This window comes from Neopelma chrysocephalum, unplaced genomic scaffold, assembly GCF_003984885.1.
Source record: "Neopelma chrysocephalum unplaced genomic scaffold, ASM398488v2 Primary Assembly neopelma1_62, whole genome shotgun sequence".
Taxonomy (NCBI): domain Eukaryota; kingdom Metazoa; phylum Chordata; class Aves; order Passeriformes; family Pipridae; genus Neopelma; species Neopelma chrysocephalum.
Window position 1 is genome coordinate 3,315,542 of NW_020897719.1, and position 24,533 is coordinate 3,340,074.

The 24,533-nt window shown below is 40.6% G+C and overlaps 1 protein-coding gene across 2 annotated transcripts; it reads left to right on the forward strand.

The window, feature by feature from the left end:
- Positions 1–2,811: 2,811 nt before the first annotated feature.
- On the forward strand, positions 2,812–22,690 carry DBX2 (developing brain homeobox 2). Of its 2 annotated transcripts, none has more exons than XM_027682280.1 (4): positions 2,812–3,220; positions 13,516–13,611; positions 18,531–18,718; positions 21,049–22,690. In XM_027682280.1, exons 1-4 carry the CDS (start codon positions 2,884–2,886, stop codon positions 21,367–21,369), a joined length of 942 nt encoding a protein of 313 aa, XP_027538081.1. In that variant the 5' UTR covers positions 2,812–2,883; the 3' UTR covers positions 21,370–22,690. The 2 variants fall into 2 exon arrangements, with proteins under 2 accessions (XP_027538081.1, XP_027538080.1); XM_027682279.1 differs by having other exon boundaries at positions 2,836–3,220; positions 21,067–22,690.
- The last annotated feature ends 1,843 nt before the right edge of the window (positions 22,691–24,533 follow it).

Genomic DNA, 24,533 nt, shown 5'->3' on the forward strand with positions numbered 1-24,533 from the left:
GATCCATTGTAAATACTGTATGTCATGGTAGAGATAGTTGAGATTGTGTATGTAGTGTACTATAATATTTATTTGTACAGTGTATTGTAATATATTCCCTTCCCCCCATTTTGAGTCTCATGTGGTGTCTGGAAAACCCATCTCACACTGGGTTGAGATGAGGGAGGGGGGCTAGAACTAGGGAATTGGATTTTTGGGGCTCTCAAACCATGACAATGGCTAAAGATCCGTTTGTCACACAACTTCAGGCTGCATTCACCAGAAAGGATCTGGGCTTAGGAATGCCACTTGCTTTACTCTGAAATCATTTCATACTCCAGATCTGAACAAGGAATCTATGCTTTCCTGTGCTGTGCTCTCCAACTTTTGATAGGTAACAGCTCTTGGGCCTGACTGTACTTTATTTATCACATGTCCAAAAGATAAACAGAATTTTCTAGCTACTGCTCAGCAGGGCTACACATGTGTCCCAGAGGCCAAGTGCTCAGAGGCTGCCCTGGTTTAGTGAGTTCATTCAGCTATTCTTCTATACCACCCTTGCTTAAGCTCACACAACCTGTTTTAGGTTTGCACAGGGAATCTCTTGAAAAATAGTATTTTCTGTCTTATTTAAAACTCTGATCTGGTTCACAGTGCTTTTTTAGTACAGCTATGAGAGCAGAGCCAGAACATGGGTGAGAGGCCACTGACAGATGAAGATGAGAGGGAAGAAAGGGACTGCTTAAACACACATTACAATTCATGGGTTGAATCCTGGAACAACAGATGAAACCTGACATGAATTGTGGTCGATTGCTCTCTTCCATGCAGCAAATTGTCCAATGTTACATGTTGATCCTTGTGGATCCCTTCCAATCCAGAAGATTCTGTGATTTGGTGTGTTGGGCTAATATTTCACAGAAATGTGCAACTTGCTAATCATGCTTTACTGAACTACACAGCTGAGATTAACACACTGGTGGCCACTCTGGCAAAAGAAAGAGCCTTGGAGGAAACCAAAGCCCAACTCTGTCTTTGAAGACTACTGTCTTTGACAACCATCTTTTCCTTGCTGAATACCTGTTATTCATGCAGCACAACTGGATGGACTAACTCCACTTTCCCAACTGCTGAATTATGGTTTTCAATGTCTCAGGCCATTGGGAACTCTGTGAGAACTTGATCAGTTCACTGATCAAATCAGTTCACAGAGTAAATCCTTAAGTGTGAATAAATTCTCGAGGGGTAATTGGAAAGGCAGCTACTTCCAATGCTCAAAAGAATGTGCTGTCCTGGGAATACTTGTTTCTTTCCCTTAAAAACATGATAAATATGTATTTCTGCAGCTTAATATTACAATGATGCATAGTACCTTCAGATGTACTCTGGGATACAACAGGCTAGATTTTCTGTGGCAAGAGGCAACCCAGTCTTAAAATGCTCATAGGTAAAATACTTGCATTAATATCTTGAGATGAAGGCCTTCAGATTTGTAAGTACAAGTGCTCAAGCTGTGGAAATTGTTTAAGCTGAGAACAGATAGAAAATGGAAATGTAGCAGGGCAAAACATCAGACTCATCTGGGTCTTATTCTTCTTCATGCTTACAGCCACTGCTGTAAGACAGATAGTCAGACTCCATGGGTCCCTGGCATGAAGCACTCATCAACTCTTAAGCTCCTATTCACCACAGCTAACAACATCTTAATGCCAATGAAGTGCCCAAACTGTAGCAGGGCCAACCCACTCAAGGATGTGAAGGAAAGCTTGGGACAGCCAAACACCTAATTTACACTTCCCAAGGTATTCCTTAGTGCCACAGCATTTAAGTCATCCTTCCCATTTCCCGTCTGAGGGCACAGATGATTCCACTTGTCCAGCTAGTTTTAGCTTTTAACTATCCTGATGTCCAAGGGGTTATGCCTCTGCTACTATACAAAACTAAGGGACGTGCTTGCTCCAGAGGATCTTGCAGGGAACATCCCCAAGATTAGACCAGCAAACAGCTGCTTTGAAGTAAAAGTATTTCTCTGCAAAACAGGGAGATGCTTTCAGGTCTTTGGGAACAGCATCCAATTTTAACTTTCTGCATGTGTGTTTGAACTGCAAAATGAGACATCTTTGCCACATTTCATCGTTTGTAAGCAAACAAATAAGAATACACATAAGGAAGTAGAAATATATTAAGCGACCCCTGACAAAGAATGTTTATGCCTGCACAAAGCATCGTTCCACATTTCAAGGAAAACATGATTAACAGTGCTGTGCTGATCTTAATCAGATTTATTGAGACAAATGTTGAAAACCCAGCATGTATTTGAGAGGTGGGTAACTAAAAGGAAAAAAAAAAAAGGCCAGATAAAAATGCCCAGAGGGAGTGAGCTAATGACTATCTTCCCATTACCTCATGGGATCATTAGGTCGACATGATCTCTCCGCGGCCAGCACCGGAGCCACTTCCCCGCTGGGACAAAGGCCAGCGGCCTTTCCCTTGCCCTCCCGTCCCTTCCACACAGGTGCAGCCCCTGGCCGGGAGGCGCCGCTCCGCCGCCATGTCGGGCCGGGCACCGCCGTACAGGCACCTCGGCTTCCCACCCTACCCCCCTTCCCCGGGGGGCTGCTGGGCAAGGCAGCATTGTTGGCCGCGTCCATCACTCCTCGTCCCCGGCTGACATAATGAATGCGCTTGGACACACCTTCCAGCCCGGCGCAGAGGCGCCGCGTCTCCACGGACAGCCCCGCCGAGCTCTCCGCTCCGCTCCCCGCAGCCCTCGGGGAGGCGTCCCGCCAGCCCGCCCGGCCCCGGAGCCCGGCGCCCCGTCCCAGCCCAGTGAGGGGCCGCGGCGGCCGGGCCGGGCTGGGCCGGGCCGGGCCGGGCAGGGCGAAGGAGGTAGAAGCCTTCGCTATGCTGCCCAGCGCCCTGTACTGGGACCTGGTGGGCTCCTCTCCTCTCCTCAACCTGCCGGCGACGCCGGGCTTCGGCAACCTGGGCAAAAGTTTTCTCATCGAGAACTTGCTGCGGGCCGGGGCGCCGCCGAGCCCTGCCCAGCTCCGTCCCCTCCCCGCCAGCCCTGTCCCCCTCAAGCTGTGTCCCGCGGCGGAACAAATCAGCCCCTCAGGGGCTCCCTTCCCGACAAGATGGGCTTTCCAAGTGCTTAACCCCTCCGGGGCGGACGGCAGCCGCCCGCCAGCGCGGGCCCCGGCGGCAGAGAGAGGTGGCGTCTTCCTGCCGTCAGCCACAGGTGAGCGCCGGCCCCTTCCCGCGTCCCGCCGCCGGCGAGAGGAACGGAGGGGCTTCCCGAGGGCTCGGCCCCGCGCTGCGCACGGCGAGGACGGTCCTAGGAGCTGAGCCCCGCTGGGTGCCGTGCCGCCGGGTCGCCCTCCCTGCGGCGAGAGCTGCCCCCGAGCTCAGGCCGGGGATCTCGCCCTGCCGCCGGCGGCGAGACGCCGAGGAGCGAGCGGGGGCAGGGGGTGCGGGTGGCCCGGCGGCGGCTTTCGAGTGCGGGCGGGCGGGCGGCGCACCTGCGGGTGCAGGCGAGCGCCGCAGAGCCCTGCGATGGCAGCGTCGGGTGCTGCTAAAACGCCCTTAATCGCAGTTTTTCAGGTCTCGTCCCGCAGTCTCAAGGGGTGGTAAAAGCTTCGCCGCCAACAGGCGCCCCGGGAAGGTCTCAAATCCCAAGTTTTGGGAGAAAGGCGAGCGGTCCCGTCCCCCCGGGTGGCGATAGCTGGGGAGGCGGCAGCCCATTCGGCAAGTGACCTGTGTCTGGGGGACAGCAGGGCGTGAAGGACCATGCTCCTCCAGCCAAAAGGAAAATGAATCCAAGCAGAGCAGGCAATTTTCCGGAACTTTTGGCGAAACCAGTGGCGAGAAACAAAAAAAAAAAAAAGAAAGAAAAAAAAAGACTTTAAGCGGTGTGAAAGGTCCGTCATGAGCCCTTCGGCCCGGTGTCACACTGAAAGCCAGCGCTTTGCCGGGCGGTGGGACCAGCTCCCCGCCGTCGGGGGCCCGCAGGAACCGCTGTCATTGAACTGGAAACAAATAGGTTTACAAAACACGTTTTGTTTCTTGAATGTGCCAATTTCCGCACAAATACATTTTGTCTGGGCATGAGTAACGTTAGAAAGTATTTTAAGAAATGCACACTTCTGTCAGTCATGGAACTGATTGAAGTTGTATTCAAACTTAATTAATGAAATTCCATATTAGATTCGCCATCTATATTGTATTTTGCCTTTCTGTTATAATATATCGATTTATTCCAATCTTGTGTGGTATTTTTAAAATTTTTGTTTATGATCATGCAATTTTAAATTTGATCGGGGAGAAAGACTAGGTTTCCTCATGCATTGTGCACTCAGAGAAAGTTCTCCTGTGATGGTACACATGCAACAATGACTTTTATATTCTAACAGGGATCTGCTGATTCTGATCTAACTTGCATGTCCTAAAGTGATGAGGACCCTTAAGTGTTTGAACTTTCATAAATTCAAATTAGACTGGAACTGCTGAAGTAGAGTTTGTGCTTGCTAGGGGTGTCTTCTCTCTAGTGTAGGTGTACACTGGGGAAACTGCTTACACCAGACACTTGCATTTCAGAGTAAGGCTGGGGTGACCAGGCTGTGTGTTATATTTCTTGCTTCTGCAGTGATAGGGCAAAAGAGTGTTTTGTTAGAATAAGAATTTTAGCTTTCAAGGACTGGTGAAGATATTTTAACCAAGGAATTCGTACCAGGTAGGGGGTTTTAATTTAAATCCTACTGATTTAATTTACTGATTTTTGTGACTATTCACTGATTTTTTTTTCACCTTTTTTTTTTTTTTTTAATGAATCAACTCTTTCCTATTTGGAGCCGCCATATCACATGGTGTTTTGGAAAACCTTTGTCCAAGTCTTTAATGAGACTATTGAACATGATAAATTAATTTTTTTTTAAAATCTTTCTGAGCTTTCATAAATTTAGGTTATGCAGGGACTAAGAGTCCCCTAATAAACTCTCTTGGCATAACCTAGGGGTTTTAATTAAAAAAAAAGCTATAGAAAGGAGAACTGAAAAAATATCAGACTTTTTGGAAACAGTAATTTAAATTACTCATGTAGTCCCAAATTCTGGTGAGGTCACCAAAAGCTCTCAAAAAGGAAGAAATTTAAAATCACGCCAGGGACTGAACTGAATAAGCTGAACTTTTTTACATGTATCTACAGCACCTACCAAGGAAAAGCATAAAGAAAGCACTCTGTTTTAGGATACCATTTAACACTCCATAAAACTGCTAAAGAATGTAAATCCTATATTCTTTCTGTAAATTGGAAAACTCTTATCCATTGTGGCAAAGGAGACCAGGTGGGATGGCATTCTTGATCTGGGTCATCTGATCATGGCAATTTTTCCTTTTGTAACTCCTCAACAACAGAGTTGTATCAGCAAGTTTCCATTCCCATAATTTACAGGTTATTTCAAGTGCCTATCTACATGAGTATTTTGATTTTTGCAAAATCAAAATCTGAACAAGTACTCAACACGTGTCATGTCTTAGATACATCATCTAATGAGTGCACTTGAAATGACTATCTTTATGTTGTCTATAAAATATTAAAATCATTACTTTGCATCATTACATATATTTTAAAAAATGAAATGTAATCAAATCATAGTTTTTTTTAAAATTAATTTAGTTTATTTTCATTTAAGAGTACAACCGCATGCGTTATGTGAAACTTAAGAAGCAGAAGCAGAAGGAACGTTAATGCTCCGTGATAAACTCACTTTCTGCAATGGTATTTCAATTTATACCAGCTTGGGATTCCCACAGACTTTTTTGCACCTTGCTCTGAAGTGCCAGTGCTGTCCTCAATTGGTACTTGCTAATTTGGATTTTAGTCCCTGGTACTCCAGTCCTGTTGTTGTCTTCTGGATAAGTTAGAAGACTTGACAGTTTTCTTCAGTGTTTTCTGACATAGAAAAATTGTCCAGAGGCTGCTGAGGTGCTGTCTGTTGTAGCACAGGTGCTGTGAGGTCCACTCCCACATATTTCCTCATTACTTGGTTTCTGCAAGTATTATCTGGCACCAGGGCAGAGTGACCTCCCTGGGAAATGCAAAGTTACTTTGCTACCTGAAATAATTTTTCTGAAAATCTCTGCTTTTCTCATGTAAATTACCCTGGTGGAGGATGACAGTAAGTGCTTTACATTAGTGCTATGCCCATGAATATGGTCATATGTGGAAAGAATCAGGCTTTCGGCTTTAATTTTGCCATTTTAATAAATTAACAGAGAAAGGAAATTGAAAAATGCAACAAAACAAATAAACATAACAGTGAGATAATTCCATTGTGAAACCTGCTGAAAAATTAAGCTTAGGGGATTTTTGCCTAAAGCATCAGAATAGAGTAGAGCAGAAGGCAGGACAGTGCATATAACATAGAAGAAATCAATTAGAAGCAGTATGTAATAAACATAAATTTGATTAATAATAATAAACATCTGTGCCATAGATGTAACTTTTCTTTCTGTAACATCTGGGTACTTTACATTTTGATGTATTTATCATCACATTTTGCCAGTGAGATAGGAGAGACTTCTACTGTGTTGAGGAGAAGCTGGAGCAAAAAGAAATGAGGTGGCTTGCCCAAGGTAGTACAGAAAGTGGGTAGCATTGCAGGGAGATTAAACCAAACCTTCTTCTGCAGGCTAACTCTTTGAACCAGCAGTTTTTTCCCCCTCATGTAATGACAGCATTTCTATCCTAATAATAAAAGTAATACCTATATGAATCAATTTTTATTGTTCAAATATCAATTCTTGCCTATTTTTAATAAAATCTCTTGTGTTCCTTTATGACAACCAGGAAATATTTAAATTACTGAAGTTAAGTGTTTTTTTTTTCTTTCACTTTGGTCCCCTTCTTAGTGAATTAGTGCTTATTAATTATTGATTTCAAGCCAGGATGTGTCCTCAAGCGACATGTAACACTAACTTTCAGTAAAATAAAAGGCAGGAAAGAGACCAGTGTTTTATCTTGGCTCCCTCTAACTTGGGCAGCAAGTTGACTGACAACAGGATTTTCTTGTTTTGTTGGTGTTTTCTGGGGATAGAAGGTTTCTTTAGGGTGGAGAAATCTATTTGGCATCTTCTCTTATGCCGTGGTTGTCAGGAGCGCTGAGGCACCTTTATTGTTTTAAAAGTTTGTCTTTGGAGACAAAGAAGTTTCTGTAGGTATCAGAAATCAGAGACTCTTTTCAGCACTTTTCCTGCTTCCAGTTAACTTTGTGAGCCATTTAATAGAATTGGTTTGGGATGCCCAGCATATCTTAAGAGTGGCTGCAAAATGTCTTTTAAAGGACAAATTGTTGTCCTCATTGTAAGGTTGCCAAAGCTAGACTAGTGCCAGCTACTCTCCAACCCAGCCACTAGTCTGGCAGTCTGTGCTCAGCAGGGAGTATGAACATTGGCTGGACAGTGCTCCTTGCTCTGGCAGCTCTTGCCTCTGAAAAAGGAAGGGGATCCCGAGTTCGGTCCTTAGCAAGATTTAATCACTTGCAGAAGATCTCAGAGCTGCACTAGGAAGACAAGTGGAGTTTGTATAAAAGCAATTCACCAAGGGGAAACCATGGAATCAATCGTGCCTACAGTTAGTGAATTAACTTCTGTAAAATGTATTTTGTATTGCAGAATGAGCTGGTCTTCTGAAATCTTGTAGTATATTCCTCATGTGTTTAGAAAACATGATTGTGATAAGGATTAATCTCATCAGACAAATTCTCCTCAAGTGCAGATTTCAGGTTTCATTGTACTGTGATTTTTTTTGTGTTAACAAATTCCCCTGAATTTTGGAAGGTAAGTTCTCTGCCTCAATTTCCCGCTGAAAGTGTTATGCATTCTTGTATAAAGCAGCTCTGCAAAATAACTCTTAATCTAATGTTTTACATGGTGCTTTTGTGGTCGGTCATGACCCATAGCAGGAGGCAGGTATTTTTTTCAAAACAACTGCAGGTACCTAAAGCAGTTGAAGGCTGTTTCAAATGTCAGATACATACACCCTGATATTTATAAAGTTAGGCACCTAAATATTTTCAGTAACCTGGGCTGTGTTTCTTGGAGGTGAGTTGTCCCATTGGAGGAGTGGCCTTTGGTTTGTGCTAAAAAGCTTGTGAAAATTTCTCTTGAAAGGCTGCCTTTTTCTGCAGTTATAGGACGTACTTCTCTTGAGTTTTTTTGTATGTATATAGCAGATTTTACCTCCCCTTCTTGGACAATTTGGTGTTGTTTGTTGAAGTTCCTACCCCTGAAATCTTGTGACTATGTGATTATATCTTGAATTTCAACTTTAAGAAGTATTTCCTTTTACAAATAAAAAAATAAAAAGACAAAAACCTGTTTTAAACCTCATGTGTTTAAAAAAACCCCAAATACAAAGTAAAAAGAATTCACCATTTGTTATTTTCTCATTCTAACAATGTTTCAGTGATCTCAATACTTCTGTCTGGTTGGAGCTAGCAATACTGCAACAAGTAAAGACTGGTCCAGACAGGAAATTTTAGCTAATCAGTGCATACCACTGGAATAAACAGTGCATTTTGGTCTATTATAAGATTTCGAATAAGGGCTGCAACAATGACAATACAATGGATTGTCCTCTTGCACCCTAATTTTGCTGTGCTTTGTCTAAGCAAATTGTAATATGTTAAAAATTTAAAAAAATAATTTTAGTGCCTTTATGGTTGAATTTTGTATTTTTTACAGAGTCTTTGTGGCTGTACAGATGATTGTATTTTTTTGACATTACCTATGAAGGATAAAAAGAATGTCATGGTAATTCAACTGTTTAATAAAAAGTAAATGTCGTGTCTAATCTATAGTCAGTACAGAGAGATGCCACCAGAGGACAACACAACTTGCCTTCTTGTGTGTCTGTTTTAAGGTAGTGAATTGTTATATAGAGCTACTTATCTCTTCTCATTGACTGTACAGGAGGCCTAGACAAGGAGCTTAGGCAATACATTGAACTTTTAGACAGAGAAGTGACAGCGATGCCCCTTTTGACAAGAACTGGTAATTGTAAAGTGCTGGGGCACACTAGTGCATGGGTGTATCAGAGAAGGGCAAAGTCAGAAACAACGCTGGTTGTTTCTGACAGCTTTCCAGATCCCCCTCTTTCTTCTAAATAGCAAGGCTGTGTAGAAGGCATGGAGAGTGTAGAAAGCCACCTTTACTGCTGACACCGTGAGACCCATAGAGTCTTTGGCAAATGATGGTTTGATTTGGTTGTTGCTTTGGATTGTAACAGAGGTGAGATGTGACACCAGCCTGAGGCACCTGTGTTTCCTCAGGTGGAGAAAAACATGTACAGCAAATCATGCCCTAATAGTAAGGCATGTGAATGATGCCACTGAAAATTGACAGTGATTGACCTGGTTTCAGATAATCCACACCATGACACGATAGGCCATTACATTTCTGTAGGTTTAAGGAAATGATTATCATGCTGCTAGCACATTTCAAGCCCTTTTTGGGGGCTACTCTGCCAATTTTTGAAAGCCCCACCAAGACGCAGCATAAAAGTGCAAGCCAGATTCTAGCATCTGCCTTTGGGTAGGATTTAGAAATATATATTTGAACTTCAAAACCCTTTCTATGAATGTTTGCCAGTATTTTAAAACTGATCTGCGTATGCTGCCCTGGTCTGCCCTTTTGGCTCGACTTCCTTTGAGCATTCATGCAATTGTGGTTTACAGGAATAAATGGGAACCAAATAGACAGTGACTTTGGGAGTGCAGGAAAGCCAGCTCTGAGGGGTGCTGCACCACAGGCTCTTACAGTAAGTTTTGCCAGGTCCATGTGGTGATGATCGCCTTTGGTGGGATATGGCAGTGGCTGTTGCACCATTCTCATGGCCAGGGGCTCCCCTTCAGCTGGTTGAAATGCTTTGGGGGGTGCACAACTGCTGCTGGAATATTGCACTCTAAACACAGTAACTGCTAGGGACAGAGCTGTGAGCATTGTGAGGTCCAGAGCTTGTGGTTCAGGAGCTGAGCTTGTGGTTCAGCTGGACCGCTAAGCTGGCAGAGCCACTGTTGGACTATTTGCAGGGAGCTCTTCGTGACGTGAAACTTTTCCTGCAGCTTTGCAAAAGCCTACTTTAGTTATTGCCAAGCATGGATGTAGGTAGGAAATTGTAGTTTATCTGCGCCCACGTTGTGGGCACAAACCATCCAAGGTTCTCAGATGAAATTTGATAATTTTACTGATAATATTTTTTATTTTCCTGCCAGGGCTGGAGCCTGGCATCACTGTGAAAAGCAGCTCGTGTGGGCTTAGCAATATTTTGAGAGTTAAAGTATTCATGCAGCTTGAGGTCTCTGGTCCCATCCTTCCTGTTTCTTGTTAGCTGGCTATAGGCAGTTTTCTGAATCATTCTTTGGAGGTGATACATCTCTCTTCACAAGTAAATACCACATTTTTATCAGTTATCTTTAAAAAAACCCCAACTGACAAGGAGTGTGTGCAGTGAACAAGCCTGTATGGGTAGTATCAGAAGTTTACCATCAGTTTACTTTTCCTCAGTAGCCGTTTTTCCTTCACCCCTTCCCCCTTTCCTGATGAGTTATAGGCTACACTATTTTCTGAGTTACTTCACAACAGTAGAATTAGGAAAAGCAAACAGTGCCTTTAATAATAAGCCATTTTAAAAGTTACATATCTGTTTGAACTGAGTTGTACTTAGGAACCTTACTCTCAAAATGGTGGATAGTTGGAAGGAAGACTTCTGATCCCACTGTCAGCATGATTTTTTAGAATGGAAGGGGTTTTGAATATCTTCAGAATGGGCAGTATATTTTAAAATATCAGTATCTGAACTACTCCCTTCAGTTTCAGCACTAGGTGAGCTTGAGGTCCATTTACTTGTTTAGTATAATTTTATTGTCTGTTTGTAAAATGATTTCTATTCACAAAGCTGAATGTAGTGAGCATTATTACTAAAATTTTGCGTGCAGCAACAGTGTCAAAAGAACTTATCTTTAGTGAGAAAAAATATTTATTTTATTTTAGATATTTAATCCTTTTGTATTTATGATCCAGTACATTTTCTTTTAAGGTATATTGTACAATTTTTGGAGTACCAAAAGGCACCTATAGCATACATTGATATTTTGTTTTCATGCGTGTATGATGTTAAACCTGTAAAGACTGACTCTTGTGAAACACTTAGTTCTGCACAATCTCAGTTTTTATGAAATGGAGATGCAAAGCAGAAAAAAACATAAGTGTCCTGAATACGAATTATTAGGATTTGGCCCCTAGTTAATGTTACTATACATGTTTGGGAGCAACAGCTGCCTTTTTGTTATTGTGTATTTTGTTCTGGCCTAAAAAATACAAAACTAATATGCTGACATTTCAGCAATTTTCAGCCTTATGTGAACAGCAAACACGGTTTGCTTTAGGTCTCTTGGCCAACAATTGTTGGTAGCGTTGCCGTGAGATATGTGGAGAGAAAATAAAAGCATAGGCAGTGGTTTGTCCTCAGCTCTGCTAGGTATTGTGTCATTCCTACAGCCACAATCTCAGTATAATTCTGAACAATTTTAATTCTGTTAATGCAGGTTCATGCAGGTAGTGGAAGCCATTTAATGTGATGAATAGTTTGTGTTGTTTTTATCAAAGATAAAAAATATACTTGGATATGTTAGGTTGAAGCATTAACGTTTTTCTCTGCGTAGAACTCCCAAGACAGAGTTGAGTATCCCTGTATTATGTAAATTTTTTTTACTGATGTAGCTCTGTATAACTGCTAAACATTGTTTTGAGTGCAACAGCTTCGGTAGACCTGACCTAGGGATGTAGTTTGATATAAGTAATACAGGTTTCACTTGTGTATTGTAGCTGGAGCACATTAAAGAAGTTTATCTTCTGCAGCTCCTGTGCTTCTAGAGTTAGTAGAATCCTTTCCAACTTAGACACTACACCCTTGGATACATAAGATAAGTAATGTTTGGCTGCACGTTCTTGACTATTTTAAGTTTCTAAGGACATGGTTACACATTTGATGGTCTTTTGCGGAAAAGAAACTTTAGAATACTAATGCCTGATATAATTCATTCCTTTTTGTAAATGTTTTGCAAGCATATATCTCAAAAATAGGCAATTAATTTCTCTTGGAGTATATTTATATTTCATTACAGACAGCAAGGTTTCAAGGAAAACCTATACTGACAAAATGCTTATCTATCAGCAATTGCAAATAAATATTTTAAAAATTGTTTAGCATTAGACTTTTATAGTAATAGTTTATTGCTCTGGAATAACAGCAAATTGAAAGGTCAGAAAACTTATTTCAATGCCCTATTATGTACTGGGAAACCTAATTGTGAGTGATCTTTATTTTTAATTCCAGTTGAAAAACCTATAAAAATTAGCAGCATGGCTTAGACATTTACCTATTTATCTACCTTTCTCCCTGATTATTGATTTCTTGTTTCTTTTACTTGAGTACGCAATAACTTCTTTTTTAAAACAAATTAATCGGGTTATTTTTAGAGATCAACTACAGGACCAGTTCGAGAACCACTTATTTTCTGCCTAAACCAAATGAGGAGAGTGATGTGAATGTTTTGATGCTGATCACAGTTTGCCAGTTTACAGTTCTAGCAAGCATGATGCATCTTTTTTCAAAAGAAAAAAACACTCCGTTTTTCGTAGTTGACTAGTACGAGCAGAAAGGTAATTAATCTTAATGGAAAAGCCTATGAGCCTTACAGAAGAAAATTAAAGGATTAGTAGATAATGAAGACCTTTCCAAGATGTGGAAGTACTTTTTAGACATAACAGAGACTTTTGATGCATTGGTTAAAAAAAATCCATAAAAATTTTACCAAGTGTTACTTAATTCTGTGGGTTGATTTTGCAATTTTTTGTTGTGTGAAACATAGCCTTCTTTAGCATTTGGTTTATTTAAATTTAGAGCACTTTTCCAGCAAGACTAAGCTGACCATCAGGCCCTATAGCTTGGGCCTGTAGAACTCAGCTGGTTCATCTTATGGCATTTTATTCATAAAGGTTTCTTATTGAAGACGTTACTGATTTGAGTACTGTTAACATCATTGGAATACAAACTGATTTTGTTTTCTAGGATGTCATGCTTACTAGAGTTATTTTAAATAACTTTTTCAGATTCATTATACTCATTATTTCAACAACATATTATTGAAACAATGTGTTCAATACCAATATTTAGGGAAAAAATCCATAATTACACCAATTACAGAGGGAAATTTCAAATCTGCAGAGCTTCATTCTTATGATAAATATATTGAGAGTTCTGTGTATTATAGCTAAGCTACACGTGTAAAATAAGTTTGCTAAATTAAAGAGCAATTACTTGGTTTATCCTTGTTTGCCTTAAAAATATCACCATCTTGAAAAAAGGAAAAAGAACTTGTGGGGCAGGACTTTACACACTGACTTTTTGGAGGACTGTTGTTATGAATATCACCTAAGCTCAATGGATAATCAATTAGATCTATGCTTTCTTTGCAGCTCTTTCCAAACACGTTTTTCTCCGAGCCCTGCCATTCTACTCAGCATGCTGCGGTGGGTCGTGTCAGCACCCTGCATCCCCCACTGCTTTTCCAAGTAAGTTTTTATGCTTCATCAGTAATGCTTGAGTTATTCTGTAAACCAAAGCAGCAGGATTTAATGTGTTCTGGAAAACTAATTGGTGATGCAATGGCAGCAGCTAATTCCTTCATAAAATCACAGCAATCCTATTCAGAGGGTTTCCAAAGATTTATCAAACTTAAGTACACTGAGCAATTGTGAGAGGTTTCTAATGGCATTGAGACACTGAGACAGAGCTAACCTAGGAAAGCTCCTTGTTTTCAGTTTGCTAGAAACGATTCTTTAAAATCAGTAACTCTTCTAAAAATCAGTGTCAATAAACGTTTGCAAATAAGAAAAGAGCTGAAGGATCATAAAATGTGTGCTGCATTTTAATGTTTGTTAGGGACAAATTATGATTCAGGAAGCCCTAGCATTATTTAAATACAAGTAATTCTTCTTGCAGCAGTCAAATGTCTGCATGTTTAATTTGTTTTTCTTTTTTAATGATAATGTAAAAAATTGAAGAAGTAGGTTGGAGAGAATTTTGACCAGCATGAAGTATCTGTTCAGGATTAAGACCTGGAATGCACTTCTATTTAATCCAAAACCAAATTTAACCTTGATTTCGAAGATTGCCTACCATAGTGTAAGAACAGTTGTAATATTACATGTTTATGGCTCAGGAATACAAACAGAAGGAGCATTTCCTTGTTCTTCAAAACAGAAGCACAAATCGCGTGTCAAATCCAACTGAAAATTGGAGCTTATACGTGCTCTAGCATATACTTTTTTATCACAGTTGCATTCAAACCCTTCCTAAGTACATGCTTTTTATGAATGTTTCAGAAGGGCAGTTGCTAAGTTGAATGATTCTTGACAAGTGAGGCAGCAAATGCTGGCAGTTTAATGAGCTGCAAGTTTCTGAGCACCTCTTTAGGGGGCTGACACTTTCCCACAGAGCGTTTTACATGGCCTCGGCTCTCCCACAATGGCTGACAGCACCATGACCAATCACCACTTTCACTTTACTCATCCACACGCGACCTCACCACAATTTTTCACTGTGCAGATGAACTTTAGGAACCATTTCACATTGAAAAGGCCTGGGCAAGGGTCAGTTGCCCTTTTGTATGGCCATAAAGCAATACTCTATGTGCCAGTCTTTTCTCCTGTCTCACATTCCAAGGGATTTTCTGGACACCATTTAAAGCACTTGACTGAAAAATAAAGCAGTGAATGAAACTGACTTTTATAGACTCATTCTAGCTCATCTTCCCATATAACCCTGTCTACCTGAAAAGGGATTTAGTAGATGAGCTGAGTGTATACAGGGACTTGGTGAATACATAGGCCCATTATCAACTGTGGGGATTGTTTATTAACCAGGACTGATACACTACTATTTTGGAAGTGACCTATTAATTGTCCATTTAACTAGAATGTATTGAATTCTAATGAAAAAATGGAAACCATGACTAAAGCTTTTACTTGCTCCTTCAAGGTGGTCTCTGACATAAAGGCAAGTGAAGATTGTTCCACAGATTAATAGGACATTTATCACTATATATTAGGATACAAAGGAAAGACTTGAAAAAAACCCAAAGCAAAGCAAAAATCAAACCAGCAACATAGGATATAGTTAGTAACAGAGTCATATTTATGTCAGCAGAACACTAAACCTTTTGATGCACATTCAGAGTGACAAGCTGCAAACTGACATCTTTAATTTTGCTGTAATTGTTGAAATATATAAATGACTGCCTGTCCCATTGTAGTGAAAAATCCTTTAATTCACACAATGAAATTTAGTTTTTGTGTAACAGTTGGAGTGCATTTTAGAATATGGGTTATTCTTAAAAAAAGTCTCTAGGCTAGTCAGTTTGGGATAAGTGTCAAATTTTTTGACCAAATGGCTGTTTGCTAGTGCATGTGAGCATCCTGCTCATAATTAAATTCTGTTTAGTTAATCTTTTAACTGTGCCCTAGAGTGTGTAGGTGCTTCCCTATTAAGTTAGTCTAATACAGGTGTTAAGCTGTACCCTACATACTGCCTGTATGGGAATTAATTGGTGCCTTGGGGCTCCGGCAGGAGGTTGTTTTCTTGCTGATTGACTGTTAACAATCAGCCAGGCAAGACAAATTTTAAGGGGTCACATAATCTGGCATCCTCTGTCCTTGGCTGACAACTCCATTGTGGAATGGAGGCCAGGAGGCAAGGACCAGCCCTGTTATGCCTTTTTCCTTGCTGGTGTCTCTCTTCCTGCAGTGGGGATGAGAGAAGGTGGCAGCTCTTCTGCTGCCAGGCTGTACCTTCCTGTAAACCTGAGAATGGCTGACAAATTGGCAGAAACTACTCTGACACTGCCTGGAAAAAGATAACTAAATTCACCAAATTTGAGCAAGAAAGGGAGAAAACATGCTTGAGGAAGAAAAGCCCCGAGCTTGCCTCCAACTTCATGGGCATGATCAGAGCTTGGGGTGGGGGTCTTGAAGGGGCTATGCACTCTTCAGAGAAATATGAACCTGGCTTGCCCTTTGCAGAAACCTCCATTGTGGTATTTTGACTTTTGTTCTGCAGATAGTTTTTTTGGTTTGGATGAAGTCTTACTATATTTCACTGTGTAATAAATATCAGGACATTAACCAGTAGGTTATGATTTTTGTATCTGATCTCAGATATAATTTTGAAAATTGAAATGCATCTGTATAAATTTAGGATTATTTATGATGTAACATCGTAAATCATAATAAATAATAATAATAATAATAATAATGGCCCATCTTCGCGAACGAAGATTTGGGGAAAGGTCTTTTACCTTTCCAGCCTGCGCAATGGATTTTTTAGGTGAGACACAGCCTGCGCTGAACTGAGCCCACCCTTTAATCCTAAGGTTCATCTGCCGGGGCCAAGCAAGCTTGGACAATGGCAGTGAGGTCCTCAGGACGTAGGTTTGTTTAGAGAGACCTTCTCATAGATGGATGGCCTCACAGGGCTAACGGGTTCCATCTGCCCGGGGAACTGGCTGGATTCGAACCTGGGTTGCAGAGGTGAGAGTCCTGCATGCTAACCACTAGGCCACCAGGGGTCCCTCGTAAATCATAATAATTACTTTTTATCACAGGCTGTTACGAGGGACAAATATAAAGACCAGTCCTTGAAGTGTAGAAAAATTCAAGAAAAGCATTGACAGAATGCAATGGTCTCTAAATCAGGAACATTTCACAGTGGCAGTGTATTTTAAGGAGTAATCATTCTACACTTGCTCAGCTTCTGAGATTCTTTCTCTCCTGGTCACAGCTGGAAGCAGGATGCAGGGGTAGTGTATGTCATATCAAACCAGTCAAACATGCACCACAAAAGTAGTGAATCAGCTTTGCAATACATACACATATACACTTCAGTTTCTCATCATGATACTACAATATCTTCAGTATATGTTTGTTTTTCTGTGCGTGTTTAAAGACAGGTATATCCGTGTATATATGTATAATATACAGACACTGAAGTGTGATGTAGCCCCGAGGAACGGTTTGTGGAAGCTGCATCTGGATTTAAATAGAATTTTCAAGAGCACTATATCATTTTGACAAACATATTTAATCTCCCCCCACCCCATTGCAACTGACTAGAATAGACAGACTTTTTCACCAAAAAAATGTGCAGTCTTTTAGAGAATCTGCTTTTCATGGGGAATTTGCCATTGAGTTTGATATGAAAATTGTCAGATCCTTGATAGAAATTGAACAGCAACACACCTTTCCAGCTGCTGTAACTATAAGCCACGACAGCAGTCTAGGCCCCTGTATGTGAGAAGGTGGACAACAAGAGGACAGCTTGCATCTTCAGAGTCTGAATTGCCACTCCTACAGAAAGATTGCAGGTGTCAGTGGTTATATAGCCATGGCACAGGTTTATGAGCCAGAGAGAAGCTCTTTCCTGGCCTGCTTGTATCTGCCCCAGTTATCACATCCAGTGCCTGGTGATGGGCACTATTCAACTGGCCTCTGGTCCTGCTCCCTGGGTGAGTATTTGAGGAAGCTGGGAGTGATGAAGGCATACCAAGGCTCACCAGGGACTGCTCCTCGTATACTGTATGCTTAGAGGGAGCATGGGAAAGCACTATGGCTTTAGGTTTTATTTGGTGTGAAGAATGCAAGAGGTTTATCTGGACTTGGGTTTTCTGTGCTCTTTGTGAGGCCAGTGAAGGGACAATGCAAACACCTCTACTTCTCCACTGCAGCTCTGTCCCCCAACTTTCAGCTGTTTTCCAGGGTAGGATTCACTCTAGGCATAGTTCAAGGGGATGTGATTGGATTCATTGAAAACTACCCTCCCTGGACTTGCTATGAGATGTCAAAGGATTAGAAACCAGGCTGAAAGGAGTAAGTCCAAGTACTCCCCAAATCCTCTAATAAAGAAATTGCTGTGATTTCCAGAATAAGTGGATGACCAGGGATTTTCTGAGAAATTTTTCACTCTGAAAACCTTTTGTTAATTAAAAAAACCCCAGAGAAAGCCTACTTAGTTTCTTTGCATCAGTATTATAGACCACTTCTATCTGGTTTTACATCTCACACAAGGATAAAATAAACTCAAAGGAGAACTTACTACAGTTTACTCAATGATGATGACAGGCAAAGAAAAATGGAGAAGTTTCTCCCTGACTGTATTTGAATTTTGCAGTAGCATGGGCTCTGTATTAATGTTCCTCTATGAACTCATCTGATTTACTTTGTACCGTGTCAAGGGGAGACTCTTGACTACTGACAACACTTCTAGATCCAAATGAGGATTTAGTCCTTAATGAACATGACTGAAACATTACAACACACTTATAACACCAACAAATCAAAATTGGGACAAGAGTCTGCAAGCATTATAATGAACAGCACTTATGTGTTTCTCTGATATGTGCTAGATATTATAGGAAACTCTCATCTATTTCCACTAGGAGAGGAAAGTGTGCTGCCTCTTCTGACCCAGGAGTCTAACTCCAAGTCCCGGAGAGGCATATTAAGAAGAGCTGTCTTTTCTGAAGACCAGAGGAAAGCTTTGGAGAAAATGTTTCAGAAGCAGAAGTATATTAGTAAAACAGACAGGAAGAAATTGGCCCTTAACCTGGGTCTAAAGGAGTCTCAGGTAAGGAATGATATAATATCTGTGGCTTTCTGTCCTTTTGGGGAAAAATCTTTAAAATGGCTTTGAAGGAGGAAAATTGAACAGCACAGGGGCAGCCCTGAGCTCTTCTATGGCGCAAAGACCTCAGTAAATCAATGGCAGTTTTAACCGGGGAGTGCTTGAATGGTTTCCTGGTTTATTTCCTCTATTTATACATGCAAAAATTGATTGCTCCATTTTCATACAAAGCAGAAGAAACATGACCTCTGCATTTCATTTCCAACTCCTGTTTTCTGTCTGACAGAGCCCCCTTGGGAGCTTTGGGGTAGGGAACAGTCAGAAAACAACAGAGCATAGGGCCCTCCTGAGTGCCCTTTGCACTTGCAGATGAACAGCTGGGGACAATGCAGTCAACAGCACTTGCTCTGAAACCATTCTGCCCCAAGAGACAGGCAACCATCCCTACAGAAAGAAACTTGTCTGCACAAGGAAAGAGATCTTCAGAGCTGAGAGATACTGTAGGAGGAAAAATTTTTTAGGGTGACCTTCTAAAATACTCCAACTTTACTTACCAATTCACATTGCATGAGATTTTTCACATGAATCTGAGCTGGCTTCCAGTGAGCTGTTCTGACTGAACAGGTACATTAATAGTGGTGCTGAGCAGTAACAGCTCTATCTGGAATCTCAGAGGCCTGACCTAGCTGCAGATAAAAACAAAGGAAACGTGCTTGAAGGGCACAAAACCTGAAAGAAACTGGAAAAAGTTTGTGAGGGCATGTAACAGCAGAAAATGAACATGGTAGTTGCTGATAGGTGGGATTCTGAAGGTGCTGGAGTAGACACAGCCCTCTAGATTACAGTTGAAAGACTAAGAGCAGGACAGCACACTTTTGTTTCTTTGCATGCAGCAGGAATGAAAGTTCTTAAGATATGAACGGCAGAAGTTGTCTGGGGGACAGAAAAGTCTAGGAATGGTGATGGGATCTTTATCTTGGAGATTTTCAGAAATTGGTAAGGCTCTCATCAATTTGATGTAACTTTGCAGTTGGCTCCACTTTGCACAGGAGGTCAGATCTGGTGGTCTGCAGTGATTCCTTGCAACCTGATTGACTCTGTTGCAAGCACTGCAACAATAAACCAAAACAAGCAGAGTGTGGTGTTTCTCAGTGTGATGAACAGAAACGTAATCTCTGCAGGAAAATTATTTTAATGGAAATGCGCAACTGCACTGACCGTTGTGCTGCCTAAAATTTTCCCAAAATGTATTGAAATGCCTAATATTACAGTTGTTTCTTTGAGTTTATTTTCTGTGGTCATGTTATTCAAGAGAGCCTGGGGGAGCGAAAAATAATGGAATGATATACAGATTACTACTACTACAGGTAAATAATTTAATGGTAGTGATAGACCAGATGATATCTGTCTCTTTTTTTCCCCTCTTGAAAAGAACAGCACAGTTGCTACGAACATTACTTCTTCAGTTTTCTGACCAGTTGTGCTGGAGGAACAGTACCTGCCATCTAAGGCAATGATTCTCAAACCTTTGAAAGCATAGCCCCTTTGTCCTCCTGTCAGGTATCTGAGTACTAGACCTAAATGCAAATGTTTAAGGGAAAATAGAACAGGATCTGAATAATTTCATTGATCACCCTCACCTTTATTCTCTTTATGTAAAACCTCTTTCTAGATGTATATTCCCCCAAGCTTTCCCCAGCATTTCATAAATGCCTTTGAATGTTTGTGTTAAAGAGTTACAACTCAAAGTTTTTGTAGAATTGATTTTCTGTCAAAAGCACACGGATTCTAGGCAACTCCTGGAAGACTGTAGTCATTCAGACAAAATGTCTTTAAATCCTCACTCCCATGTCCTATGTCACACACACATTTTGAAGTTATGTGGCCAAGCTGGTTTTAGCTGTGCTTGTAAAAGGGACAGTCATACTTCTTACAGCTTCTTTTAAAGAGAGGGCTTCACATCGCTAGTAATATCACTTAGTTTTTTTAATGATGATGTTAATTTTCTCTGGGAATTCTTTTCTGTCTAGAAGTATGTTGCTATAGGAAACCGCTCTATCCTTAGCCACTGGGCTGTTCATTTTCCAGTCTAAGCCAAATAATCACCTGTTGGAGGTGGTGAAAGTCAAGGAGAATATTTGGCCCAGTTGTAGTAAACAGTGATGAGAGAATCCTCAAATAAAGTCAGTCAGCTAGCTTCACTGGATCTCTACTATAACAACGAATAAGGAAGGAATGTGAAACTAAGAGAATGGAAAGAAAAAAGCCCATTTGTTACGGCCAAGTTGTTTAAAGAAAAGAATGATAATAAACTTTCATTGACTTGCAAACAGGTGAAAATTTGGTTTCAGAATCGAAGGATGAAATGGCGAAACTCCAAAGAAAAAGAGGTACTTTCAAACAGGTGCCTCCAGGAAGAAGGTCTTCAGGAGAACTACCTCTCGCGATCTACCATGAATTTTACCTCCCCGTGCCCATCTGTATGGCAAGTGTCTGAGGAGCGGGCAAGTCCAAGGTGGAGGGAGAATTCTCCAGGAAATTCTGAAAGACTGACTAGTACACAACCACCTCCAAGAGCAAATTCATCACAGAGCCCGCTGTATTTGTATCCTGACCAAGACACTGCAAACAAGGCAGTTACATCATCAGTGTAAGGAAGTAGGGGCAGTTTGTAAATTGAGTGGGAGAGTGCAGCCTTCAATTGAGCAGTCTTTTAAGATTAACAATATTTGAACATTGTAAAGCTAACTAGTTTATGACTTCAAAATTTGCTAAAGTCTAACACCATTAAAATTACAAAAACTAATGACTGAAGAAGTATTCTTCAGTACTCAGTCTTTTCTTGTGTTTTTTCCAGTCTTGTACTGACCTTAAAAGTGAAATAGGAACTGATGGTAAGTAAAATGAAGTGAAGAGCATAAAGCTGTGCTCTGATTTATACATCTGCATTGTATGTGATACTCATTAAAAACACACTGATAGAGAATCACTTTTATCTTTCATTGTAGTCAGACCAATTAATTTCTTTTGTGCATGAGATAGGGAAAACCCTGTTTCTCTCAAGCCAGTAAGTGGTTTTGGGTATTTTTTGAAATTCATGAAATAACACAATAGATTCATAGGGATAAACATAAGCATTTTTGGCATGTATTCTCCATCTGTCCTCACCTGTCACTATTCTGTTAGGGTTGAATAGCATGGTCACAGGTCAGCTGATAACCCTGGTAAAGTGTGCAATACTAAAGGGCAACCAACCTACCCTATAAAATATTCCATGTTTAGTTAACTTATGTGAATGTGTACTGGGAAATTCCATTCACTAACTCCTGTCTTTTCTCCCATGGATAAACCTTACAGCATTCTTAACTCCGAATTTCAGTGGCTGTTGTCAGGGTGTTAGTGCATTCTGTTGTAATCTCTTTGGTATTTCAAAACTGTAACAACAGTATGCAGAATTGTAGCAAAAATGCACTAAGCAACAGACCCATAACTGGAAAAATTGCCACTACAGCCATCTCAGAGAAGTGCATTTGGAGATGCTGTACCACAGTAGCCCTATTCGTGACTTAGTCCTGTTTAAGCTGGCACCAATAGGGATACATTAGGATATGTCTGTATCAAAGACAGGACAGTATTCTGTATAATACAAGTAGCCTCGAATAATATTATTAAAGCTACTTAAAATTACTTGCTTGCTTCATCTGATTTAAGGAAATCTCTCTATGAATTTAAGTGGGTTTTTTGTTTGTTTTATTTGCAAGGCTATATAGCTCAAGATGGGAGCAGAACACTTGTTTTTCTCTCCATACATTTATGGATGCATTTGTTGAGAAGAGAGACTTAAGATTTTATGTTACAGGCAAAATCTTCTGGAGAACATTATGGTTTTATAGGGATTGTTTGCTTTCTGACATTCATATATTTTATAGGCAAAAGAGGTGATTATGACAATATAGTCTGGCTTTTCTTGTCATACATGCCATGAATGTTACTGATTATTCTTGTCTTGAGCTACAAATCTTTTGAACTGTATTGTACATCTTTCAAAAAGCCATACAATCGTTACTTAATGTTTTACCTTTTGATAGATGACCTACCATTCCCCTTGTTACATTGTACATTCCCCATGTTACATTCCCCTTATTACATCTGGGAGGTGAAGTTTAGATACATTTGCAGCTAAAAAACTTGAGATTGCATGATGAAGCTTGTATCATAAAATTTTACATGATCGGGTGAGTTTTGTATCTCACCTTGTGCACGTCCTGCCTTCTCAGTCGCCAACTGCAGTCCTAGTCTTGCATTATGTGTCATTCCTTGCATGGGATTTCCTATGCTTGATTTAAAGAAAAAAAGCAATTACACAAAAATTAAAAGGTTACCTTTTCCTTCAGTTACAAACCTTCATTAGTGTAAGCTGCCTGGATACCTACCGTCAGAAGGCCCTTGAACACATTTGGTATGCCATGTGTTATATGCTGTTCAGTAATGTCAGGAGATTATTCCTGTCTTGCAGTTGAAATCCCATAACCAGCTCAGATTCTGCCTAAAGCCTTTTGGGGGAACAGACAGATTGTGTACACATGGGGATGAATTTACTGTCCAATTGTCTTGTTGAAGTCATAGTCCTGCCAACTTCTACCTGAAGGACCAGCAAAAGTTGGTGGCCCAGATACTTGTGAAATGGGATTGCAGATATCTCCAAATTACTGTTGAATGATCAAGCGGTGGTACATGTGTGTGTGTATTCGTCAGTGCTTCCCATTTGGGAGGAAATCAGTGTATGGTGGGGGTGATTGGGGTTTTTCCATCTCACCTTTCATGGAAAGGGAGTCTTCACAGCTGCTCATATTCTTTTACTGCAGATAAGTCAAGCATTGGTGTTAGAAGCAGCACTTTTGGAGAGGGGAGATGCAATTCAGAGTGCTCCCTGGGAAATTCTTTCAGTTGCTGATGTTATAAGCACAAAATGTGAACTGCTGTCAAAACTGTGGGCTGATGTGCTGAACAGAATACACGTGAAAGATGTCTCACCGAGGCAAAGATCAACCAAGGCTCACACAGAATTGGTTTCACAGTTGTAATATGACACGTTTTAAATTGAATGAATTCTGGTTTCACTGTAGCTTGTTAAAACTTACACCATCTCATGGTCCTCCAAATCTCTTAATATCTCCTATCAGTATTCTTATTCCATAGCTAGAATAGTTTCAGTATGCCAGGTGAAACATTCTTTACTTGAAAATGCTGATCAAGCTATCTTAAAAACCTAGAAGTATACATGTAAATCTTGAACTATATCTGAAACAGTCTAATTCAATTAGTTAAAATGGATTTTGTCCCATGACACATATAACCTGATTCGTCTCATTTAGTGCTGTTTAAAGGAGAAGTTTGCCTTCAGTCCATACTGTAAAAACTTGGTAAATGAGAAACAGCATCCCGTATGAATATAAAAATATCTTTACAGTGCCAGTCTTTTCTTTGTGAAGGATCAAGTAGTATTTGTTTTCTTCAAATAATGTGTGCATACTAGTTTTAGAAAGAACAAAAAGAGCACAAATTAGATGCAAAATCCCCAGCAGGTACTGGGGATGTAATACTTTGACTTCAAAGATTTGACCTGATGGGTGACCTTGCTGCATGGTTGTAGGATATCTGAGGTATTTCCATGTGTAGCATTTAAAGACTATACTTAACAGGCTGTGGAGTATTATGAAGGACATTTATTGGGATCCTGGGGCTGGGGAAAGTTTGAGTACCTCAAATTGTGAACGCAGTTAAAAAGCTCAACTCTTCAGAGGCCACAAACAAAGCA